The sequence below is a fragment of the Electrona antarctica genome, assembly GCF_951216825.1.
Source record: "Electrona antarctica genome assembly, chromosome: 20".
Classification (NCBI taxonomy): Eukaryota; Metazoa; Chordata; class Actinopteri; order Myctophiformes; family Myctophidae; genus Electrona; species Electrona antarctica.
Genome location: NC_136801.1, coordinates 37,951,411 through 37,971,515, shown reverse-complemented (window position 1 = coordinate 37,971,515; position 20,105 = coordinate 37,951,411). Strand labels below are relative to the sequence as shown.

Below are 20,105 nucleotides of genomic sequence, written 5' to 3'. Positions count from 1 at the left end.
AATCAAGGACCATGGCAGTTTTCAATAGTTTGGGACACAATCAAAGCCCAGAGGTAGAACAACTAATGGTGGAGTTTCAAGACTGTGCTGAGCCCTTCCGAGATCTAGACACTGAGTATAAACAGATGCAGTATTTCGTCAAATTAGGAGGCTTCATTGAACCAGTTGAGGAAATCTTCCCTGGGGGGGTTTCCTACGTCCAGAAAAGGGACTCTGCCACCGGCACTGTGAAACAAGTTGCGGTTCATGACACCTTTCAACGTGTTCCGCTTACACGTCTTCTAGGACAGGTCCTTGAAATGCCTGGCATCTTACAGGCAATGCTGGATTGGCAGCAAAGAGATGGTGGAGTCCTTCAGGATGTCTTTGATGGGGAGTTTTGCAAAACACACCCACTATTCCTCAAAGAGACTTCCATTCCACTGCTCTTGTATCAGGATGATTGTGAAACTGTAAATCCTCTAGGATCAAAGACTGGAACACACAAGCTAGGCTTCATTTACTTTCTGATCAAGAGCTTGCCACCAGATCTGCTCTCCAGTTTACGGTCGCACTTCCTGTGTGCAGTATACAAATCAGATGATGCAAAAACATATGCTCTTGATGCTGTCCTGCGCCCAATTGTTGCAGAGCTGCAGATTCTAGAGAAAGAAGGAATCACCGTTGACACCCCTACTTTTCAAGGCGTTGTTAAGTTCTCACTTGTTCAAGTAGTGGGGGACAACTTGGGCTTAAATGCCATCCTCGGTTATTCCGAAAGTTTCAGTGCTAACCATATGTGCCGGTGGTGCAGAGTGCATAAACGTGTCTCAGCACAGCAGACATTAGAAGATCCAACACAACTGCGTAATATACACACCCATCAGGCAGATCTGGAACTCGCAAGCCTTTCAGAGACAGGGTTAAAGAGAGACAGCGAGCTCAACAAACTCTCTTTTTATCATGTCACTGACAATGTGGCCCCGGACATTATGCATGACATTTTGGAAGGGGTAGGGCCCTATGAGGTCAAGCTCATCTTGAATACTCTGATACAGCAAAAACATGTCACACTTGACCAAATCAACTACAGACTCACAAGCTTCGATTATGGCTTTTGTGACAAGGCTAACAAGCCCTCTGTGATTGGCAAAAATGATCTGAAAAACCCTGAAGGGGCCATGCGGCAGTCAGCAGCTCAAACGTGGTGCCTCATTAGGCTACTGCCCATCATGATTGGTGACCTGATTCCTGAGGGAAACAAGGAGTGGGAACTTCTCCTACTCTTGCTACTGTGCATGGAGTTCATCTTCTCTCCCTCTATTACTGTCGCTGCAACACTGTATTTGACCAAGCTCATTGAGGAGCATCACTCCCTCTTCCTTGAACTTTTTCCTCAATTACATTTGCGTCCAAAGCACCACTTCATGGTTCACTACCCACGAGCAATCCAAAAACTGGGACCCTTGGTGCACCTTTGGTCAATGCGGTTTGAAGCCAAGCACAACTTCTTCAAACGTGTCAGTCACATCACATGCAACTTTCGCAATATTTGCAAGACAATGGCGTATCGGCATCAGATGCAGCTATGTTATAATTTTCTATCGGGAACCGTGTTGAGTCACACTACGGAGGTTGGCACAGGGCCCAGCACCTTTCTGTCCACCATAGACGGATTTAAAGAAATCCAAAACGATCTAACAGATTTTCCTGTTTTCAGTGAGGTTTTCGTGCCAGCCTGGGTGACCTTCAAGGGCACTAAATACAGACCAGGCATGACAGTATTCCTCTCCTACGACCCAGATGGTGAACCCCAGTTTGGGCTTATAAAATCCATCCTACTTCTGGGTCAAATGACAAACACACCAACGACTAAGTTTGTTATACAGAAGTGGGAAACAAACGGTTTTGAACGGCACTTTCATGCATATAGTGTGACCCAGACTCAGACTTTGGCAGCTGTTGATCCAAGTAAACTACTTGATCATCATACATTACATGCTGTGAAATCATACAGAGAACATGATGACTGTTTATACATCTCCCTTCGCTATAGAGCATTTTAGAATATATCAGCTGACAAGAGAGAGAGGGGGGGGGGGGGGGGGGGTGTTAGATTTGTACAAGCTGGGATGGGAGTGTAAAAGATTCAGTAGAGCTAGGGGTGGGGGCTGCTTTAACCCATTGAGACCTGAGAACAGATTCTACGAATGTCTTCTAAATCCTGACTGTTTCCTGAAAAACCTGTTTCTATATACCCCAAAATGATATGTAATTGGCCACTGACCCCCATCTGAACATATGATGTTATTGGGACCCCCAGACCCCAGACTATGTGCCGCGATATGAGCTTGTAGATCTGCTATTTTTCAACAAAGTTTAAATGAATAGTTAAACTGGTTAAATACTAAGGTGACATTGATGTGTCCTCGGGTCTAAATGGATTAAGCACTCTATTAAAGCGTGTTCAATTCTTAAACTTTGTTTAAGAGTTGAACAACAAGCTTCAATACCCTTCACAGATTAGGCACACTGTGTGCCCACCAGTCCCAAGACCAGATGCTTTAGAGTTTACACAGCTCTCAGTTTAAGAGTTACACAGCTCTCTTCAATAGTGTTCAACTCTTAAACTCAGTTTAAGAGTTTAACAAGCTTCAATAGAGAGCTGTGGGGTTTTAAAGCTTCAGTAGAGTGCTGTAAAGAATTGCCCTACACAGGTTGGGCACAATCTGCACCCACCAGCCGCACCCCCAGTACCAGATTTGCCAGCTGCCGCAGTTGAAAACGCAAACCCGGAGATGCCTGCACTCGGAAACCCAGATATGCCTGCTGTACCAATGATGCCTGTACCAATGATGCCTGCTGTACCAATGATGTCTGGTGTACCGATGATGCTTGTTCTGCAGCCAGTTCCAGTATTTGTAAGTCATTTTCTCTGATGGCCAACGCCTTGCTAGTGTATGGGGTATAGTCACACCACATCCAGGGCTTAAGTTTTCAGGCTTCTGAATTCAGGTGCTGGAAAATTCTGGGCCAGGCTGTTCAGTTGATTCAGAGACCATAGACTAGCAAGGCTTGCCTGGCTCAGACACGCTTCCATTCTGAAAAAATGCTTTTGCTCTCGTGTGAATCTCAGGTATGCAGCAGCACAGCTTATCAATCACATCATCCTATAGTGTTAGCCAGGAAACCTTTGTGTGAGCTTCCTCCAGGAAGTGTTAGAGCATGTAGTTTATTTGCCTTTTTTGTCTGTATTCTTTCAGGATATCCTCGCTGTTCTTTCTGCTGTGTCTGAGGGCAGGTCTATAGTTGAGAGCCTGGACGGTGACTTTATCACAACAAAGGAGAGACGTGCCATGGTTCGGATCTTGGTGTCTCACCTCATAGAAAAATGTGGACAAACGTGAGTAAACATTTACAGGAGTATTTTTGTTTTACTTGGTTTCTGCCCTGACTTTGAAAGGTCATATGTTCGATCCCCGACAAAGTCATACCAAATGTCTTGTTGACATTTAGAGTGTTTTTACAGTATGACAACTGTTTTATTGTCTAATGATTGTATCCGTACGTGTTGGCCATTTTCAGACCTTCCGCAGCGACCAAAACTTCCCTGGCTTCCGCTTTGATTAATGCATTCCCCTGCTTAAGGGATGGCAGTCGCAGTGGTTTTGTAAGTACCTTTTGTGAAGTAAAACTTAATACTCAGAAGCACAAGGTCAAGTAGACATTTGAGGCTCATGGACTTATATGGGGATTATTTTAATATCTTGTCAGGAAACATGGTATGCCCAGGGGCGATCCCACCGTCCAGCAACCGGGTTTCTAGAGGAAAGGCTCCGTAACATCAGGAAGCGGCTGAGGAGCTCGGACAGGCCACAGAGGGAACGAGAGACTGGAGAGACTGGAGACTGGAGAGACCGGAGAGAGACCATGATCCTACCAGGTAATGCACTGTCTAGACAGACAGGTCTGCAACAAATGGCAGTGGTTTTCATATCAAGGCCCATTATCTATTCAGCATTTGAGCCACACACCATTTCATTAGATTTCAACAGATACCAACAGTGGTTACCAACTCCATAATTTAGCTGGTTACCACCTAGAACCCTCAAGGACCACTGGTGGTCCCCGGACAACTGGTTGAAAACCACTTCTCTATGGCGTTCACATTTACACAGCCTGTAATCTGAGATCACCAGGTCGCATGGCCTGATGTAATATTTATATTTGACAACGGTGTGATCTTTTGTATTTTTCAGCAGCCACCATATCCGCAGAGCGAGCTGTGCAGTTTACAGAATGGCTGAAGAACAACTCTCAGCCCCTCACCCAGGTGGAGGCATATATGCGTGACACCAGCCACTACAGGGCAGAATGGATACGGGCAGACGACTCAAAGTCCATTCCTGAGGTCCTGGCCGAGTTCCCTCGTCTTGCTTCTCCAGGCATGGTATGTCAAACTTCAAATATATGTATAGTAGCCTAGGCCCATGTTTGTTAGAGCAGAAACTGAACTACTGTTGTGAGTATGGGTCACGTCACCGCAAGTCAATTCAGTTTGTTAAATAGGAGGAGGCGCGTTTAGCCATTTTGTGAGAATTTGAAAACTGCCACTCATTGTTTAACCCTGTAGTATACACAGGGCATACTGTATAAAGCCCACTTCTTTTCAGAAGTAGTGGAGTTGGTGCATATAATTCTTATTTATGCATTATCACTACTTGTGAGTTTGTATTCCTACAGGCTAAGTCTTGGCCATGCATCCTAGCCTTCCTTTTATTAACCGTGCTTCTTTTCAAGTAGCAGTTTAGTAATAGTTGAGTGTATTGTCATATTGTCTACATGACCTTGTTTCTCAATTTGTCTCCATCTTTTAGATTGCACAAGACTTTTCGATACTCCACGGAGAGGCTGCACCCAAACTCTTCGAGACGTGGGTTCCTCTTTACGCTGACAAGATAATTCGTCTGGCGAGACGCGATGGGAAGTTCTCAGTGCCAGAGGAACAGATCACAAAAGGTAAAATAGTTATAACAAACTTTTTTTTTTAATATCATGCTTTTCTGGGTACTCAAAGACACTTTACATATGAACTTAACCCATTCTGGGCAGGAACCCCTTTTGGTGTTTTAAGCATTATGGTACTTTAGCTATTGAAAAATAGCAGATCTACAAGCTCATAGCGCGGCACGAGTGCTGCGCTATGAGCTTGTAAGTCTGCTACTTTAGAAAAATTGTGAAAATGCGGCACAGATCTTTGAATATATATTCTTTCACAGCGAACGTTTTTAACTCAAATATTTGCTTCTGAGGGGTATTTTCAGATGGGGGTCGGCGGCCAAATACAGATAATTCTGGGGGTCTTTGATATGAAAATGGTTGAGCACCACTGACATAGAAACATAGGTTTTTCAACGACTTTTTTTTAATCGGCTTCAAGTCGAAATGGGTTAACTAACATCAAACAAGAAAGTAAGCAAACTGCAAAGAAAGTAAGCAAACTGCAAAAGGACATTGGAAGAAGAGAGAGGGTGATGGCAGAGGAGGATTGTGAGATGTAGGTTATCTTGATGGGATTTGAGTTGACTTTTGCATGAGGGGAGTCAGAGTTATGGCTGGTGATGGTGAAGGCTTTGTCCCCCAGGGTGCTGTACTTGCTTGGTGATAGGGGCGAGTATGTTGGCGTTTGCGGAGGTGGCGAGGGAGTGGTGGTGTAGATCAGTTAGGTTGTTGTGGGCTTTGTAGGTGATGGTGATTTTGAAGTTGCTGTTCAGGTAGCCAGTCAAGTTGACAGAGCATTTGAGTGATGTGTTCTCTGGATTGGGAGTGAGTGAGCAAATGGGCGGCTGATTTCAGAATGGCTATTCGAGTCTATATTGACACCCATAATTGTTGTCCTACAGATGCCAGGGGAGAAGTAGCCCTGATGCTGCTGCCCGTCATGCTCCCGCCGCCTGTTTTTAAACGGGGCAGAAAATTGGTCCGGGCCAGTGTGGATGAATCAAAGCGAGCCTTCATTGATGTTAAGCCTGTAAGTAATTTTTCTTTAAACAGAAATTTAAATTCATAGTGAAATTAATCCGTTTACACTTTGGAAAGCCTGATTCCTCTTTACAACGAGGTGCAACTTGTAAAGATGTATTTGTGCAATGAGTGACACAGCTTAACTTGTGGCAGTGTTACTCATTTCACAAAGCACTATTCTTGTAAATCGGTGTAAACACACATGTACAGTATCTCGCGTCGCTATGGAGTATTTTGGAGTCTACAATACTCCATGGTGACGTGGGATGTATAAACCAAAAACCACACATATAATGACAAATATATATATATTCTTTTTTGTCATCATAGGTCGGAACAAACATGGTGGAGTATTTGGAGGAGGCCAGATCGTCCAGGTCGTACCCGTTTGTGCTACTCCTTGCAGATGGGATGCTGTGCTCTCAATCCTTTGTTGTGATCTCAGGCAAGGCTATTGAGACTGAGACGGCTCTCGCAGCTGTGGACACGTGTTTCAAGAGTTTTTATGTCTTTGACACACACTATCCGAGTGAGTGTACGCCTACTTGGCAATTCTTCCAGAGTGCGGTATATGAACTTGATGGAACTGTTTCCCCAGCAGTGAACTTCCTCAAAACGGCAGTACTTGCTTGTAGGTAGGCTGGCCTGGATGCCTCCCACCCATCTCTTCCTTTCTCTCTCCTCTCCCTATCACTTTCTCTCATAGCCATTGTCAGCTTATATCCAAGGCCAGTAGCTCGTGTTTTTTTCCTCCCCATTGTAACCAGGGACGTGCTGGGGCCCTAATTTAGCCTGGTAATTTTAAATCCACATCGCAGTGATGTTGATTTAGGTCTATTTCTTGTGGTATAAAGATTGTTGTTGTCAATCAAGTCACCGTAGGCACTTTATGTTGCCTCATAACTTTGTATATAGTTACCATTGCACTTTTGAGCATGCCATGCATGTCCATAATAGGTTTACAAGAGTTAAATCTCTGTGTTCTGATTTTCAGTGTTCATTTAAATGCTCTCAGGGCAGTGGCCTGTGTCCTCCCCATTGTAACCAGGAATGTCCTGGGAATTTAGCCTGTGAATTATTATTATTTTGCCTCTGGCTGCACAGCGAGGTAGATTTAGGTCTCATCATTTTTGTGGTATAGTGATGTTAACGATCAAGGCACTTTAGAATGTTATGTTGCCTCATAACTTGGTATATAGTTACCATTGCACTTTAAGAGTGTAGGCTAATGCCATGTGCATAATCTCTCAGGTTTCCAACGGTTAAATCACTCAGGTTTCTGATCACTTTCCATGTTCATTTAAAAAATGTGTGTACTGTGTTTTAAACATTGGTTCATTGAAATGCTCTCAGGATACTGGTGCACAGGTTAAATACTTGTGGTTACTGATGTTTTAAACGTATGTGGTTCATTTAAATAATGTGTGTACTGGTGTTTTAAACATTGATTCATTTAGATACTCTGTGGTTACTGATGTTTTAAAAGCATGTGGTTACATTTAGTTTTAAACTCACACTGAGTCCGTTTAATTCAAATATTCCCGAATACGATTTCCTGTATGGTCCTCGCCAAGAACTGTCTAAAGACAAAGAGGACGAGATGCGAAGACCGTACGGGCGACGCTATGTTGCTCCATGGAAGGAGAGAAACATGCGCAGCTGAGACCAGGAAGTTGTACATGCACAAATTTGGTCTCAACTGCGCATGTTTCTTTCCTTCCATGGAGCAACATGGCGTCGCCCGTACGGTCTTCGCGTCTCGTCCTCTTTAGACAGTCCTTGGTCCCCGCTGGCCTTGATTCTTTCACACCCGAGTACACTTAGAACTGTATTCAATGCGTTCACATTGCAGTCCGTACATGTGTGAATCTGCCCTTACATGCGTGTGTTATTATGTCTGATGCAGTCAAGTTCATGACGGCTCTAAAAAAAAAAGACTGACTTTTGATTTTGAATAAATCATTGTTATTGTCATTGTTGTTGGTGTGAGAATATATTTGATCAATTCCATGCTGTATTGATGTTGGTACCATTAGGAGAGATAACAGGAAAATGCTGAGTAATGAAGATGTATCACACAAGTGATTAGTTAAATTGATGATTTGTGCCAATTAAATGTAAATTATAAAAGGGAACAACCCATTATAAGTAATATGATTATAATATTATATTATAATCATATTACTTATAATGGGTTGTTCCCTATTATAATTGACATTTAATTGGCACAAATCATCAATTTAACTATTAATTAATAACTTAAATTAACAACCCAACTTGCTGGGTTTAAGGAACCCAGCAGTGTAGTCAATGTGAACCCTAAATTGGGTTATATAAACAACCCGACTTGCTGGGTTTAAGGAACCCAGCAGTGTAGTCAATGTGAACCCTAAATTGGGTTATATAAACAACCCGACTTGCTGGGTTTAAGGAACCCAGCAGTGTAGTCAATGTGAACCCTAAATTGGGTTATATAAACAACCCAATTGAGTTATATAAACAACCTAATTGTTGGGTTAAATGGACCAACCCAAACTGTTGGGTTAAATTAACCTAACGTGTGTTCTGTCCAATAGTTAACCAGCGTAGGGTTAGAATTCTACCCAAATTGGGTTGTTGGTAACCCAGCAGTTTTTAGAGTGTAGGTTTTTGTAGAAGGTTGTAATGTGCTCTACACCAAAGAGCCCAGAGTGGGAGGGCAGTTTGTTAACCAGAGTTGTTGCTATGTTTGTAAAGAAGATATTCAAGTAGTTGGCCACATCAAGGTTGTCAGTGATGAGAGTGTTGTCAGATTTGATGTTTATGTTCGAAAATCTGGTTTTTAGTTTCTGACCATAGCTTAGTTGATTGTTTAGTAGCTTCCAGAGCTCATGAGGATTGTTTTTGTTTTCCTGAGCTTTATCATTTATGAAGTTACTTTTAGCTGATTTGGTCATGGCAGTTACACTGTTTCGTAGTTTGATTCGTTGTGTATTTAGGTTGTTCAAACGAGCTTGGCGAACACTGTCGAAGCGCTTGGCTAGCTTTGACTTGCATTTTAGAACTTCAGAGCATTTTTTGTCTCTGGCTTTCATTGCAGCCAGTATGTCCGAATTCATCCATGGTTCCGAGCGGGTTTTGCCCCTGGTGGTTCTCAAAGGAGCCATGTAGTTCAGTACTGATGTAAATTTGGTTTTGAAGCCAAGCCAAGCTTCTTCGACAAGTGTGCTTTTAAGCTCATCGGACCAATCCAGACTCTCCAATACTTGGTTAAAGACCTCACTAGAGTAGGTTTTGAGGTCCCTTGATATGACTGTTTTGTGGCAGCCGGTCTTAAGTTTTTGTATTTTGCGGGTACAGAATATCATAAAATGATCACTAAGCCCACATACAATAACCCCTTTCTTGGAGATTCTGGATTTGTCCGAGGACAGAATGAGATCAATGACAGTTTGAGTAGAATCACACACTCTAGTGGGTTGGGTAATTAGCTGACTGACACTATGTAGATCACAGAACTTACTGAATGACTTAAACACAGGTGCTTCCTTACGTTGCATGTCTGTATTGTAGTCGCCAATCAGGATTTTCTCTACACATTCCTCCTCAGCTAAGCACCCCTCAAGTATATCATAGAACCCATGTTGGTCAGGCGGTCTGTAGACGGTGCCCACTAATACTGATTTAGCCTTTTTGAAAATTAATTCAACCCACACAGTTTCAATTTCATCATGCTGTAAGTCAGTACGAGTAACATATTCAGTGTCTTTGTGAATATACATACACACGCCACCACCATGCCTGTTTCTGTCGTTTCTGATCAAGGAATAGTTCTCTATTTCAACTTCTGGGTCTTTGGTTGACTCATCAAGTTTGGTTTCAGAGAAGCTAATGATCTTCGCCTTACCGCATTGAAACATATGCCTGATTTCAGCCATTTTGGGTCCAATGCTGTTGACGTTCAGGTGAAAGATATGAAGTCCGTTGGCTCTGACTATGGTGCTTATTTCCTCCGTGGCGAAATAGTGGAGCGGAGGGCCATTGTTGATGTCTGTAGAAGCCGCGGGGTGCCGTGGGGGGAGGGTGGGGGGTGCGTGGGGGTCGTCGTGGGGTGGCGGGAGTGGGGGATGGGGTCCCTCGTCCAGGTTTGTTGAGGGCGCTGGTGGGGCCGATTGAGCCATGGTGTCGACCGGAGAAACAGCAGAAATAGCAGGTAAAGTATCACGGTGTCCGTCTCCAGCCGCTTTGTCCCCCTTGGTTGGATGTGGAGACTCTTCACGCCTGTAGATGGTGGTGTTGTCCGTGTCTTTTGCCTCGACTGCCGCCGATGTAGGATCATTCCGCCTGCTGTTGTCTGGGACGCGCTCGGCTCTTGCGAATGTAGTATTCACAGCCGGGACATCAGCGTGTATATCCAGCATGGGTGTGCAGGTTGGCTGGTGGTGAGGAAGGATGCTATCGGTGTTGTTGTTGTTGTTGGTCGTCGCCTGGCTGGTCGGCATTGGTGTTGTTGAGTCGATGGGGATTCCTTTGTTCTCTAATAGTTTATGTTCTCATATTATATTTAAATTGTATGAATTGCTTCCCCGTATTCCATATTTGGACACACATCTTCTTACAGACGCTGGGAACTAAGTCCAGCCCATTCTCCCATTGACTGAGGGCGGATCCGAAGCTTAGGCTGCAGGTTTTGGGGGTGGTCTCTCCTCCTATAAATGAGAAGGGAGAATGCTCAGATGTTAGAGTCTCTCTCTCCACCACAGGAGAACTGCCACTACTGCTGCTGACTTCTGTCCCTGGCATCCACTTCACCACTTCCATCTGCTCTCAACAAGTCGCCGCACCAAGTCTCTGCACTCCCAAAGGATTCCGAACTGTAAGTCATCACAATCTCTCATGCTTTTCTCACTCTATACTCTATTTGTATGCCATTGTACTATATGGCACATGGAAAACCAAGAAGGAAAACTTATTTTAAGCTTATGTCTATAATGTCATGTCATACAGAAACCCATCTTCCACTGACATAATTGTGAGGCAGATTTTTTTAAAGCAAGATCGAAAATATATATATTTGATTTTTATTATCGCCAGAATGATGGCTTCCATTATCACATTGTAACTTTTCAGCAATAGAAAGCCTGCAGTTTCTATTAGCTTGGATTCGACCATCGATGATGTCACTGGAAGTATATGGGCTCCATTTCGTCATCCCTAAACTTCTTTGCCTTTTTAAAAAAAAACTATTTTGCAAAACATTTTTGAATAGTTAAAACAGTCTACAAGCTCACAACGTGTCAATGTAGATTGGCTAACTGCCCAGTGCCCACAGCCCTCCTATAGACACTGACTGAGTAGGGAAAAAAGTGCCATTTTATCATGAACATTATTGAAGAAAGACCAATTATATGAAGATAGGTTGAAAAGTGGTGAAGTTGTCCTTTAAGTAAAGTAATATTGCAGGCAGAAACATTTTGTGGGTTATTTTTTGCACATTAAAGCTTGCTATCGCTATGACCATGTATAGTTCCTTAAATAACACTATATAATGCATAACAGTGAATATAATGCATTCAATTAATATGATGTATATGATAATTATAGTACAATATGATCCTGGGACTGCTCAGCAATCATAAATGATGAAACTTGACCTTAAAAGTCAGAATGAAATGCTTAAAACTCTGTTACGATTACAGTTATAAACCATTATGACTATTTATCAGTGCATATTACTGAATTAGGCTATACTGTGTTATTGCAGATTATAATGCATGCAGTAATACTTTGCAACATTCTAGACATGGGCTCCACAAAGACTATATAGCATTATTTACATTTTAATGTGCATTATTACCAATTATTAGGATTATTACCAATCAAGTAGACTATACAGGGGGAAAAAATGTGTTTAATATGATTAATTAGTTATTGTCTTGTCTCCAGTTGGGGCAATGGTGTATAATAATAATAATAATATTGTTTCTTCTTCAGAATTGTTAGACTCTGCCTCATGTAATTAATAATAATTGATGTTCTTGTCTACAGTTGGGACAATGGTGTCCCCCACCATGAAGCTGATGTTGGTCCTCACAGCGCTGACCAGCATCTCTGCCATGCAGCCTCAGTGCCCAGGCAAGATAATTATGAATAACTTGTATATCAACAATTATGTTTCTGGTTGTTGCATGTTTCTGTTAATAAGCACATAGATTGTCATTATCGGCTATAAGCATTCATTGTGTTTTTGAGGAAGATCTCAAACCACCGGACCATTGTAATGTGCACAGTAAAATCCTCAGGGTTTATTTAACTCTGTCTTAACACAATTATCACATTAAGTGCATGTGTATGTGTGTGTCTTCACTCAAGTAAGGTGTAAATGTCCTACCGTATGACTGTATGTTCACCCGTATGAAACAAGTTGACTTAGTATGTACTGTAGCCATCCAACATGATTCACTGTGATATGTATGGTGCTACATGGATGGGACAAAGCTAACGGTAACGAGGGGTTGTGAGGTTTGCATATCAGGCTAGAAAGGCTTACCTCTGTCAATAGCATTGATAACAAAACAATGTCTAACCGTGCTCTACTGTGCACAATCACAGACGATTATTACGGGAGGTGTACCTGCCACTTGGACCTCACCTTTCTGCTGGACAGCTCCGACGAGGTCCTTGACTCCAACTTTAACGCTGCAAAGACGAATGCTAAGCGACTGGTGGACAATCTCCCCAGACTCCGGCAGCGTCTGAGTCGAGAGGACATGTTCCTGAGTAGGAGGACGGCTGTGATGCAGTACAGTGATACTGTTGAAATAGTGCCGTTCAGCGTCGACGACTGGGACGTCAAGAATGACATCGACAATTTTGAGTATGAAGATCCTTTCAGGGCAGGCCAATTGACCCAAAATGCCATCGACAAAATGACCACGTACTACCAGGAAAAGGCCTATGATTGCAGCGTTAAAGTAGTCCTGCTTTATACGGACGACGCAACGCGGCCCGTTATTGCCAATAGGGTGAGAGCAGCCAAGGCTCAAGGCATCACCGTCATCACCGTGAGCATCAGGAATCACGAGGACGGAAGGGCTCCCATGCCTTGCCACCTTACCAGTGGTGACGTCTACACATGTAAAATGGACAATATCTACATACTCATCGAAGAAATTGTGAGTAGACAAACATTTTTTTTTAAAGAAAGGAAAAATGTCACTCGAGTAAAAGTACTAAAGTATTGGCTTCAAAATTGATCAGAAGTACTCGTCGTGCAGAATTTCCCATTTCAAGTTTACAAATGTATAATAATCTACAAGCTCTGCAATGCATTGTGATGCGACGCATTGTGAGCTTGTAGAGCTATTTTTTCAAAATATGGTTAATGTAGGTTTTGTAATTATAATCAAAATCTAAAAATGACTATAGTAACTGAAGTCTTCAAGTAAATGTAGTGGAGTTAAAGTACAATATTTAGATCCGAGATGTAGTGGAGTACAAGTAAAAGTATTGGAAATTGAAAATACTCACCTCAAAACTGTACTAAAGTAAAGTACTTAAGTAAATGTTCAGTTACTTTTCACCACGGCCCAATGATATGTGACGCAGCCTAATGGCCATGGTGCCCCCCGCCCCCTCACCACAGCCTCATTTTGACTTGCTGTCAATATGATTTTAAATATTAGTGTATTTAGTTATTTAGTTTACTTTCTGAATTCTTAACTGCCCTTGACTCCCATACCCATCTTCATACATGTTTTGGTTGTTATTCGTCACTTACCTCTCTCTCTCTCTCTCTCTCTTTCTCTTTCTCTCTCTCTCTCTCTCTCTCTCTCTCTCTCTCTCTCTCTCTCTCTCTCTCTCTCATACAGACCAACACCTTAAACAACAAGGTAAGCAGTATTACTTAATAAAGTTATTGTATCAGTAGTAGTATTTTTAATGTAGCCTATTTTATTTTATTTTCAGCATGGTGTTTGGAATTGCTCATGTGTATTGTGTTAGGTATTCATACATGCACCCAGTGGTGGGAGGAGTTCAGTAAAAGTTGAAATACCATGACAAGTAGAAATACTGAAATACTGTTTACTTGCAGTACCAAAGTAAAGATACTCAGATACTCAGAACTAGCCAATCTACAAGTTCACAACGCATCACAATGCGACACCTTGTGAGCTTTTAGATCTGCCATTTCCGGATAGTCCAATAATAAATCAGGGCACTTGGTTAACGTACGTTTTGTAATACTATCTAAAGCAAGTTGTTGTCAAATAATTCTAGTACAGTAAACAGTACAATATTTGCATTTAGAAATGTAGTTGAGTAGAATGATTATGTAATGAAAAATGGCTTCTACTAAATTAAAGTAAAAGTACCTCAGGATTGTACTTAAGGACAGTATTTAGGTAGATGTACTTAGTTACCTTCCACCACTGCATGCAGACAACAACAGATGCATGACTGACTGTGTAGAATTCCATCACAACATTGACATGTCATGTCCTTCCTTTTTGAAGTGCCGTTGCCCACCGCCAACAACAACAAGACCGCCAACCACCACTGAATTTGGTTGGTTATTTCTTTCACACAATCTGGCAACACTGTCTGCTGTCCCTATTGTCGTTATATAAGTGGATATGCAAAAAAATAAAAAATAAAAGTATAAGTACAAGATAGGGCTAGTTGTGTGGTTAAGCCTTGATGCAACATGTTTGATGCTAGCTTTTGACGAAGTTTTCGTCCTAGTCTCTTGAATAAAATTATTTTTAGTTTTAGTCACGTTTTAGGCTTCGTAATGGCAGATCTCATGCTCGGCTGAAAATGTACAAGATCGGCTATTTTCAACGCATGTTTTAACTTTCTTTTTATTTACTAAAGGTATCTGCAAGAACCTGCCGCCGCTGGAGCTCGTGTTCATCATTGACAGCTCGGGGAGCATTGGCAGGGACAACTATAATCGATTTGTCAAGCCGTTTGCCAGAGATTTTGTGGGAAAATTCACAATTGCACCCGACGCAACCAGGGTGGGACTGGTTCTCTACAGCAGGAAGGTTGAAGTGGTGTTCGACTTGAGTAGATACGAGACCGTAGAGGACATCACAAAACGTATCATGGAGTTGGATTATCTACAATCGAGCACTAACACCGGCCAAGCTATCAAGAAGGCCACTGAGGAGGTTTTCAACCAGGCCAGGGATGGAGTCAGGAAAGTAGCCATCATCATCACAGATGGAGAATCGAACAATTATGCTGAGCTTGAGGAAGCTGTGAATGCTGCTAAGGGCAAAGGCATTGTGATGCACGCTGTGGGGATTCATGACGAAAGTAACGCGGACTTCGCTAAATTCAAGAAGGAGCTCAGCCTCATCGCCTCTAAAAAAGAATATGTACACCATGTCACAGATGCAACTCAACTAGCAGGTGATTAATGTGTACTGTAATGTTTAGTTGTGTCTCAATGAAAAAACAAATGTTGTTGCACAACGGTGGCTATAAGATAAAATTACAACAAGTCTTACATGAATCTAAAGCATTTCCTGTTATCTGAAATATATCGTAAAATATATTCTTTTTTCAGAATCTGAGAAAGGTATCCTCGGAAATATGTGTACTGAGAAGGCCCGAGAAGACGATGGTGCTGTTAAGCCTAAGGAGATCCGTGTACGCACTCAGACCAAGAGCCATGCAGGTGAGCAGCAGTTTGATTCAAATCCACTAACTAACTAGTAACCACATACAGTAACGTAACCCATTAAGACCCGTAACACATTCACCTGTGTTTAACCACTTTAACCAACATTTTACACTTTATCTATCTATTTTCTTTTTTTGTTTGTTTTTAATAGCAGATCTACAAGCTCATAACGCATCGCGACGCGTTGTGAGCTTTTTTTTGTGAGCTGCTATTTTCAAATAGCCTAGTCGCTTCTTTTGGGCTTGTTCTCATAGACCTGGTTGGTTATTTCTTTCACACAATCTGGCAACACTGTCTGCTGTCCCTATTGTCGTTATATAAGTGGATATGCAAAAAAATAAAAAATAAAAGTATAAGTACAAGATAGGGCTTGTTGTGTGGTTAAGCCTTGATGCAACATGTTTGATGCTAGCTAAAAACCAATGAATAAGATTTAAGAATGATATAAAGGTTGAAATCATGTTTCTTGCACTATTTCTCCAGACCGTCGCTGTAACCAGCGACCTGCGGTACCAGGTACCTGCGGTACCTGGACTCAAAAATGGTCCTATGTCAAACAGGACAAAAGATGTATTAAGTTCTGGTATGGAGGCTGCGGCGGAAACGACAATCGCTTTGAGACGGAACCGGAATGCAAAACGGCATGCGTTTGATCCAGAACAGGTAAAAAATAATGTATCATAATACAAAAATACCTGATCTACAAGATCACATGTTGTGTGAGCGTCTAGAAATTGCAAGTATAAAATATAAAATATAAATTAGCATTTTTGTATTTTTGCTTTTGTTTTCCTCAGACAAGGATATCATTAAGAAGAGGCCCCAGGAAGCAGCCCATATATGGAATGGATTCTGTGAACTCTCACTCCACTACAACAATACTATCACATTCACCATTGTTTGTCAAGCCACGACCTCTGCTGGTTTCATTATGCAAGTGAATATCGGTCCATTTGGTTAAACGTGCACACACTCAAGAAGAGTGGCAACTGGATAAAGTGAGGATGAGGATTTTACCGTGTAGCTGTGCTAATGGGGAACTGAATTCATACGAAGCTGCTAGCATATCACTGTTTATTAGGAACTACTGATTGAGAATCACAAAGTCTATTAGGTATATTACTTCACACATGTAAGGTAATTATTGTCTGTGGAACTTTTAGTCAAGGGTTTGGCTATATCCTCAAATTACGTTTAATTTTCATTATCCTTTCAGGTTGACATATAGATTAGTATTATACCTCTGACCAACGTGATATTAAAGACAGCTTTTTTTGCAAGACAGACCTAGCATGTCAATCATGTCAATCTCATGAGTCAGTTGAACGGAGATCTTTTTTATGTGATGAAATAATGCCTGAAAGATGTAATAGTTTTTGTTGACAATAAAATGCATTGCTCTGAGAGAAGTTGTATGGAGATCAAATTATTCAGAGAATCTCACAGATGAATTTCCCACAAGGGCCGTTATCATACCATCTTATAGGCCCAGTATGTCCATACTGGCATACTCACTGTTTCAGTATGTCATTATCAGCGATTGTCATTATCACTGATGTCCTGACGGAGGCGCGCCGTGTCTGGTGGCCTTGAGCTACGTGAGGCACCGGCGAGCGAGGCGCTAGCCGAGCGAGTCGCCGTGCCGAGTGTTGCGACGGCCACCAGACCCGACTCAGCGCCGTCCGAGTTATGTCCCGATAGGCAGAGAATAGTATATATTAGTAGCCCCTAGTTTCCATGCACCGACAATAGTTGGAAATGACACGTCCACCAGGGGGAAACCTTGACCAGGCTATGGTGAGTATGCCAGTATGGCCATACTGGGCCCATAAGATGGTATGATAACGGTCGAATCGGCTGATTCGAGTGCCCTCGAGATCTGCGGCACAGGCTGCTTCCACTGTTTGCTCATTGCCACACCAAGTTCATTCACAGTCAGTCAGTCAGTCCTGTGTCCCTACTCAGAACATCTGGAAATGTGAGAGGTCTTGTTCCTCTTGATGTGCAGGGTAGTCTCCACAGAAGAATATCCCAAATGACCTGGTCTTTTGCTCTGTGACAGTGTCCAGCAAAACTGAGGATAACAAAAAAAACTGTCTGCCCAGTGTCCCCCCAGTGCCTCCCTAGTACCTCCCCAATGTCTGCCCAGGGCCTCCCTAGTGCCTCCCCAGTGCCTCCCCAGTGTCCCCCCAGTGCCTCCACAGGGCCTCCCTAATGACTCCCCAGTGCCTCCCCAGTATCCCCCCAGTGCCTCCCTAGTGCCTCCCCAGTGTCCCCCCAGTGCCTCCCTAGTACCTCCCCAATGTCTGCCCAGGGCCTCCCTAATGACTCCCCAGTGCCTCCCCAGTGTCCCCCCAGTGCCTCCCCAGTGTCCCCCCAGTGCCTCCACAGGGCCTCCCTAATGACTCCCCAGTGCCTCCCCAGTGTCTCCCCAGTGTCCCCCCCAGTGCCTCCCCAGTGTATCCTGCTTAGGGCGCCAGATTGCTCAGGACCGGCCCTGGTTGAAACCCCCCTGCCCCCTCCTCCTCTAAAAAGGAACGGCTCCCTACTGTGAACCGGATCCCATCGTTCCTTTCAAAGAGCCGTTCAAATGATCCGATTCGTTCACGAACATCACATCTCTAATCTGTGTAAGAAGAGTGTTGGCTACAACGTTTAATATAAAATAAACTGTATTATTATTGTAGAGAGACATAGGGCTCCATTTTCGTCACCGCTAAACCCCTTATCCCTAAACTTCTTTGCCTTTTTTTTTTACTATTTTGCAAAACATTTTTGAATAGTTAAAATGGCCAGTCTACAAGCTCACAACGTGTCAATGTAGATTGGCTAGTTGAACTATTCAAAAATGTTTTGCAAATAGTAAAAAAAAGGCAAAGAGGTTTAGGGATAAGGGGTTTAGCGGTGACGAAAATGGAGCCCATAGTCTCCACAATGTAATTGTGAACACTTGTAGGAGAATGCGTTGTCTTCTTGTGTGTTGACTGCACCAGTTAGTTGTATTCTAACCGGTGCCAGTTTATTGTTAAGGCCTTCGCTATTAACACATTTTGGGCGGGAACCCCTTTTGGCGTTTCAAGCATTACTATACTTTAGCTATTGGAAAAATAGCAGATCTACAAGCTCATAGCGCGGCACTCGGTGCCGCGCTATGAGCTTTTAGGTCTGCTATTTTTGAAAAATCGGGAAAATGTGGCCCAAATCTTTGAATATATCAGAGCGAATGTGTTTAACTCAAATCTTTGCTTCCCTGGAACAACATATTTTCAGATGGGGGTCGGCAGCTAATTTCATATGATATTGGCTGGGGGTCCTTGAAATGAAATAGTTTGAGCACCCACTGACATAGAAACATATAGCCCCCGTAAAATCTGAATCCCCCACCCACCCCTGTTTCCCCTCACTGTATATTTCTTTTCCCTTTTTACCTCCTATGATGATTTATTTTTGACTATATAGTTGTGTATATTCGTACGTCTCTAAATGTTTTGATGAATTGAAAATGGTGGGCCCTATTGTACAACAAGTGTAATGCTTTATGGTGTCGTCCACTCACTGTTAACATTTTTTGTATTGAGTTGTACTTGAAATGTACTGTAATTCTGCAAACTGTTAATAAATCAATCAATCAATCAATCAATCAATCAATCAATCAATCAATCAATCAAATGGTTTTTCAGAAAAACTGTCATGTTTTAGAAGACATTTGTAGAATCAAACTTAGGTCTAAATGGGGTTTAAAGTGGCTCTTGAAGAATGAAGAATGTTGCACGTCTGTGTTTGTCAATCAATACATTATCATTATCATGAACTCCGCCGGTTGCAGAAGCATGCATGTACACATGGTTAAGGGCGGGAACCCCTTTTGGTGTTTTAAACATTATGTTATAATTTAGCTATTGAAAAAATGCGCTACGAGCTTGTAGGTCTGCTATTTTTGAAAAATCGTGAAAATATTTATCTCAGAAAACTGGAGGATTTAGAATAATTTGATTACATTTTGAGGTCAGGCCTAAATGGGTTGTATCGTATAATATCTATTCTATTTAATGTCAACATTTGATTAAAATTATAAACAACACCAACACTGCATGCCAGATAGCAGCCACTGGCAGCACACAGCTGCATGGAACATATAGCCAGGCATCACGTTTACTACTTTATAAGCAATATATATGCTAGAATTATTAGAGATAATAGGCCTGCCATGCAGTTCTGTAACAAAAATTGAAATACTCAAGTTATGTATAGTGCAGTACTTTAGTAAGTGAAGAGTTGTCAGAGGAACCAAAAACCAGTGTTTTGGATAAGTGGTTCTCAGTCCCGAGCGTGGAAAAGTCACTGTGGCTATAAGCTCATCATGTCACTCTATCAAAGTGATTGATCTGTGTTTCTGAATGGAACACCTTTCCAGATGGAGGGGGGTGAG

General features: G+C 42.3%; 1 protein-coding gene across 1 annotated transcript; it reads left to right on the top strand.

The window, feature by feature from the left end:
* Positions 1-2,777: 2,777 nt before the first annotated feature.
* Positions 2,778-5,696, top strand: LOC306913306 (uncharacterized protein; the record flags this gene model as incomplete). Its single annotated transcript, XM_079489896.1, has 7 exons — positions 2,778-2,900; positions 3,243-3,382; positions 3,565-3,649; positions 3,754-3,922; positions 4,239-4,429; positions 4,857-4,998; positions 5,674-5,696. The coding sequence occupies 7 exons, from the start codon at positions 2,778-2,780 to the stop codon at positions 5,694-5,696; spliced, it is 873 nt and encodes a 290-aa protein (XP_079346022.1).
* Between the last annotated feature and the right edge of the window lie 14,409 nt (positions 5,697-20,105).